This window comes from Astyanax mexicanus, chromosome 7, assembly GCF_023375975.1.
Source record: "Astyanax mexicanus isolate ESR-SI-001 chromosome 7, AstMex3_surface, whole genome shotgun sequence".
Taxonomy (NCBI): domain Eukaryota; kingdom Metazoa; phylum Chordata; class Actinopteri; order Characiformes; family Acestrorhamphidae; genus Astyanax; species Astyanax mexicanus.
The window spans coordinates 18,059,488-18,066,054 of record NC_064414.1 but is presented as its reverse complement, the minus strand read 5'-3'; the positions used below and the strand labels follow the sequence as shown (position 1 = coordinate 18,066,054).

General features: G+C 42.5%; 1 protein-coding gene across 1 annotated transcript; it reads left to right on the top strand.

Annotated features, from left to right (window-relative positions):
- Window positions 1-871: 871 nt before the first annotated feature.
- dld (deltaD) lies at window positions 872-6,230 on the top strand. Its single transcript, XM_007247360.4, has 11 exons — window positions 872-1,416; window positions 1,572-1,877; window positions 2,311-2,371; window positions 2,493-2,750; window positions 3,347-3,407; window positions 3,515-3,645; window positions 3,780-3,949; window positions 4,061-4,277; window positions 4,393-5,185; window positions 5,296-5,398; window positions 5,496-6,230. Exons 1-11 carry the CDS (start codon window positions 1,363-1,365, stop codon window positions 5,499-5,501), a joined length of 2,160 nt encoding a protein of 719 aa, XP_007247422.3. The 5' UTR covers window positions 872-1,362; the 3' UTR covers window positions 5,502-6,230.
- The last annotated feature ends 337 nt before the right edge of the window (window positions 6,231-6,567 follow it).

Genomic DNA, 6,567 nt, shown 5'->3' with positions numbered 1-6,567 from the left:
TTCGGAGAGCCCACGAAAAGCTCACTTCACGTCACGAAATGCGTAATCTATTATCCTGGAAGAATTAAAAAAAGATGAAAAAGTGACATCGGCTGGCCCTGACCTCATTTAGAGAGTGAATAATTGTGTAGCTTTTTTAATTCAAAACCCATTCAAAGCAAGAGTTTTTTTGTGCGTAAAGAATGTTAAGTTAAGTTTAAAGGCGCATGCAACAGGTGTACACGTTTGAGGTTATGTCTGTTATATTTAATAAATTACACTTATTTTACAGAGTAAAAAATAAATAAACAAATTATTTGGGAGCGTATAAAATTAATTTTCTAAAATTGGAATTGAACTTTATTCCTCACGAATATTAATTATAAATAACGAATTAATTAAGCTATACACAGTAGCCTAACAGTGGGCCTGTTTCCAAGTTTAACAATGTGGTAGCCAAATAAAGCTGTATCTTGTAGTAGCCAGGGGTACTTCATCTCTGAACCACACGATCCTAGGCGCGCGATATGTGATGTAATTTGCGGGTTTATGCCTGGATGTGTAGGATTCTCAGGGCTGATTTTTTTCCCTATATGTAAATGAGATTTATGTGTTTCTGTCTCTCTCCCCTTCCCCCGCTCTATCTCTCTGTTTTGCTCTCTCTCTCTCTCTCTCTCTCTCTCTCTGCTTTTTAGCAATGGGGAAGGGTTGCACATTTTACAGCTCAGTGACCATTTGGCGATCTTTGGGGGGGGGGGGGGGGGTGAGGGTGGGGGGTGTGGAGTGGAGAGGGTGAAAAGTGTCCCTTTGTGACAACTCGAGCCAGATTGGGGAGTAGCTCATTTGCATCTCATTACCCTAGCAGGCGCACTCTGTATATAATGGGCGGCAGGCGGACTGGGACATTAGACACCCGCACAGTCACTCTCTCAATCTCTCTGGCTCTCTCTCACTCACTCACTCACTCACTCACTAACTTTCTCTCTCACATGGAATCTGGAGCGCCAGAGGAACAGAGTTGTGGAACCGTACAAACTCCGCGCTGAGTCAAGCACAGGGGAAAGGAGTTCTACAGCACGGGAGAGAACCTTGTCCTCTGTTTATTTTTCTTCATTTTATCTTCACGTGGAAAACGCCAGCAAGAACGGACACATTTACTAATCTTGACACTTGGACTAATTGCCTGAAATTTGGGATTTATCTCACAATTTATCTGACAAGAAAGGACTTAGCTACATGGCCTGCGGAGGACGACAAAACTGAACAATCCAGACCCAAACCGAACCCTTGACTGAAATCATTAAAACACTTAACGGGGTTCCTTGGAGTCTACATGACTTTTTGAACAGCTCAGCTCAAGCAGCGCTGAAGATCTTCACCACCATGGGGCGACTGATGATGATAGCTGCTGCCATCCTTTGTGTCATGATCAGCCAGGTAGGCGAATAAAACTTTGTCACAAGTTTGTCTCACGTTGGGGAAAAAGGCGTGTGATTATATTTTTAGCATTTAATACCAAAGCGGACCAAAACATCACTCAATAAAAAATCTCTCAATATATAAAAATAACAGTTCTTTATCTTCTGTTGCAGGGTTTGTGCTCTGGGGTGTTTGAGCTGAAGCTGCAGGAGTTTCTCAACAAGAAAGGAAACACGGGCAACACAAACTGCTGTAAAGGAGCCGCACCAACAACATCGGGGATCCAGCAGTGCGAATGCAAAACGTTTTTCAGAATCTGCCTCAAGCACTATCAAGCCAACGTGTCGCCGGAGCCCCCGTGTACCTATGGGGGTGCTGTTACTCCTGTTCTTGGATTCAACTCTTTCCAAGTTCCTGAAACTGCTTCAGACAACTCCTTCACTAACCCGATTCGCTTTCCATTTGGATTTACATGGCCGGTGAGTAGCTTCAAACAACATTTAATTGATACAGGCTACCCTTTTTTGACAAAAAAAGTTTATTTGTCTATTTATACAGTTCAGATTTCTAAGTAAACTTGTTAAGCATCATTAGTACTAAATTCCCCTGGGCAAGGTAAACGCATTGGCTCATTTGGACCCCTCTGACAAATGTTGGAGGGGTGGGAAACTTCACATCCCCAGGGATGGTGTATAATTGCCAGCTCAGCGTGAAATTCCGAAGCTTTCATTTTACTGCGGTGTGAACGTGTGAACTCGGGGAAACAGAGCGTGAATCCGAATGTTATCACACCTCCACCCATCCTTAGCTTCCGATCTATGTAAATAAATAAAAAAACAGAAGAGACATTGCAAAAAGTTTTTGTCTTCGTACATGTTCATTGATCAGTTATTTTATTTTTTTATTTTACAGGGCACATTTTCTCTGATCATTGAAGCACTGCACACCGACTCCAACGAGGATTTATCCACCGGTAAGTTTAAGTTAATTTTTGACCACCTCAAAGTTTAAAAAAAGTTTCGTTGTTTTCCTTAATAAATTTGAAAAAATATCAGAGTAGATATTTACAATTTTTACTTTTTTTTCTTGCATAGAAAACCCAGAGCGTCTGATCAGTCGTATGACCACCCAAAGACACCTCACAGTGGGAGAAGAGTGGTCCCAAGATCTGCAGGTGACCGGCAGAACGGAGCTCAAGTACTCGTACAGGTTTATGTGTGATGAGCATTACTACGGCGAGGGATGCTCGGTCTTTTGTCGGCCACGTGACGATGCATTCGGCCACTTCACCTGCGGGGAGCGCGGAGAGATCATCTGCAACTCGGGCTGGAAGGGGCAGTACTGCACTGAACGTAAGTATCTGAAGTTGTTTACTTCGTGTGAAGGCATCTTACAAGACATTGACTTACCTTTAGCACGGAAATTGGCTGCTGGAACGCTCTTTGGAGTGATAAAAAAACAGGGACGTTGGCCAAATAATGGCACGCGTGCCATAGATTAAATGTAATGCCTGATTGGTTACTTGGCAAAGCGCTTGGCGTTGATTGGCTTAGCGCGGTGAGGTATTGTTGGGAGCGGGCAGCTGCTGAGTGAGGGAAGACAATAGAGCAGCTGTCCTGCACTGGCACCATGTACACCAGCTGTCCACCCTTATCTCCACCGACTCTGGGACATTATGGGGAGGGGTCTGTATGAACAGAGTGAAAAAGGGACTTCTGACCCACAGTTAGGAGAAAAGAGGCTTTTGTTTGTCAATCTTTTGTATGAGTGCAACTGTGTTAAGCAGGGTCTCTTTCCCAGGGTGCTGACAGGGGCATATTTTCCCTAGAAATATCCCAACTAGGCCAGTTCAGAAAATTACAGCTGAATTTCAAACCTGCCTAAACATAAATCTGTCCAAAATAAAAACGTTCACTCTATTAAATATTTGATTTTTTTCTCTCAACAGCAATCTGTCTACCAGGATGTGATGAGGAGCATGGGTTTTGTGACAAGCCTGGGGAATGCAAGTAAGTATGATCAGCATGATCTTCATTGATGTATTAACAACCTGTTGCATTATATGCAAACATGTGAAGGTATGTGGAGTTCTAATATCTGTCCATTTTCCTTTTAGATGCAGAGTTGGCTTCACTGGAAAGTACTGTGATGACTGTATCCGCTACCCTGGCTGCTTGCATGGTACCTGCCAGCAACCGTGGCAGTGCAACTGCCAAGAAGGCTGGGGTGGTCTCTTCTGCAACCAAGGTAAATATCGTTTGAATCTACTGCATGCATGAATATTTATAACATTGTTTTTTTATGATTACCAAATACTGTAGATTATGTAAATTAGGTTTCTCTTGCAGAAAGAACTAACATTCTGTTTTCTTTGTTTTCAGATCTTAATTACTGCACACACCACAAACCATGTGAGAATGGAGCTACTTGCACCAACACCGGCCAAGGAAGTTACACCTGTGCCTGCCGACCTGGGTTCACTGGAGCAAGCTGTGAGATTGAGGTCAATGAGTGCTCTGACAACCCCTGCAGGAATGGAGGAAGCTGCACTGTAAGTATAATGTTAGATAGAAGTTTGACCACACAGAGGATGTGAAGTTCTTTAAAGAGTCCCAGAAAGAGTCCAGTTTCACTAAAGCATATCATTCCTCTGGTTTTACAGGATATGGAGAACACATACAACTGTGCCTGTCCTCCTGGATACTATGGAAGAAACTGTGAGCTGAGTGCCATGACTTGTGCGGATGGCCCCTGTTTTAATGGCGGACGTTGTGCTGACAATTCAGAAGGAGGTTACTTCTGTGAGTGTCCCACAGGCTATGTCGGCTTTAACTGTGAAAAGAAGATTGATCACTGCAGCTCAAACCCCTGCTCAAATGGTAAGTTAAAACTCTATTTGGTTCTGGAGTTCTGAATGTTTGATCTTTAGCAGAACCACAGCAGACTTCAGTAGAATCAGGTTATTCAGAGCTGTCTGTTTTGATTCCTCTCCAGGTGCCCAGTGTCTAGATCTAGTGGACTCTTACCTCTGCCAATGTCCAGAAGGTTTCACAGGAGCACACTGTGATGACAACATCAATGAGTGTGCCAGCTACCCCTGCCAGAATGGAGGCACTTGCCAGGATGGTCTCGGCGACTACACTTGCACCTGCCTGCCCGGATACACTGGCAAGAACTGCAGCTCGCCAGTCAACAAGTGTGTGCAAAACCCATGTCATAATGGTGGTACTTGTCATGAAAGGGACCACCGCTATGTATGCGCATGCATTCCTGGATATGGAGGACATAACTGCCAGTTCTTGCTCCCTGAGCATCCAGTAGAAGGGCCTGATAAAAGGTTCTCGGATGAAGAGGAGGACAACAGTTTTCCTTGGATGGCGGTCTGTGCTGGGATTATACTGGTGCTTTTGCTCCTCCTTTCTTGCGCTGTTCTGATTGTGTACATTCGTATTAAACTGCAGCGGAGGAGCCAGCAAGTTGAGAGCCATAACGAAAGTGAGACCATGAACAACCTGACCAGCAATTGCACTCGGGAGAAAGACTTGTCCGTCTGCATCATAGGCACCACGCAGGTGAAGAACACCAACAAGAAGGTGGACTACCAGAGCGATACTGCCTGTGTGGAAAAGAACGGTTACGGAAAGTCTCGCTACTCGTTGGTGGATTACAATCTTGTTCATGAATTAAAGCCAGAGGACTTGGGAAAAGAGGACTCAGAGAAAAGTGACACACAATGCGAGGCTCTTGACCCAGACTTGGAGGAAAAGCACAGAAAACCTTTAAAAAGGTAATTCATGCTAAAGATTTGAGAATGAAACAACTGTGTTACACAAACCTGTTGAAGTGATTTAAGTTTCTGACTTGGCACTAATGTTTTTTTTTGTCTTTGAATTTCAGTGACACTTCAGACAATTGTACAGAGTCTGCGTGCAAAGACACAAAGTACCAGTCTGTGTTTGTAATATCAGAAGAAAAGGATGAATGTATAATCGCAACTGAGGTGAGTTCAACTCCACATCTTTTAGCTACAATTACAAAATGGTCAAATCCCTTTAAGCTGTCAGAAATCTAAACCTCTCTTTCCTTTCTCTTCGCAGGTGTAACACCACAACTGAGCTGTAGCTCATCTCGCTCTACAGGAGGTTTTACTCCAGTAAATGCTGCTCAAACCAGAAGGAAAGTTTCCTTCTTGCGACTGCTGCTGTGGGGACTTATGTTTATGGTGATATTCAGAATGAGCTGGTTCTCAACTGAAGTAAGCACAGTGACTGCAGAACAAGGATGTTGGGCCATAGTGGCTCGCGCTCTCAAAGTTTGTGTTTCCCCCGGAACGTGCCAAACGGACTTGTTGCACTTCCTGTAGGGAAGAGTTCTTCTTTTACCTCATTGCACTACGGAGGGTTGCTTTTTAAATAACGTATTTAACATTCAAGTTAAGTGATTACTGTCTATGAGTATGCACTGACTGCAGTGTCTATGTTTAAATTCTCTGATCCATTGCGTAGGTCAGGAAACGAAGAAAAAAAATGTCGCCATCACAATTGTTCAGTTCCTGATAGATATTTGAAAAGCTGTATTCTTTTTATTTAAATGTCATTATTTGTGATTCTTTTGTGTTTTTTGTGAAGTTTGACGTAATTTAATCTTTTCCTCATTATTTTTTTCAAATTTGTATATTGTATATAAGGCACTTCGGGTCAATGTGACTGTTTTCTTACAGTAATGTATTTAAATGTGTTTAAACCTATGGGAATTGTTTTATACGTGTTCGTCATGAAGAAAAAATCACCTTAATATTTTTCCAAATAAATCTTGTATGAAATATTACCAAATGAGTGATCTATGAATTTCTGATGATTTAGTCACTGGTTTAAAAGGTGAATTAAAAAGTCCTCTTTTGGCAGATAAAACCAAATACCTAAATACCTAAACCTAAATAGTACCAAAAAGGTTTTAGTGTTGTTAAGATTCAAAGAATCATTTTGCTGTACTATGAAGAACACATTTTTCCAAGAGTGTAGAGACTGCAATCCCTGGCTTGAACTGAAAACCTTCAGAATGTGGAAACATCTCTGGGCTCCAACCCACACAATAGTGGATTTGACAGTGTGGTTAAAGCTTGGATGTGATGCTGTTTTGCTCTGTAGTGATAGACAGGCTATAAAAAAA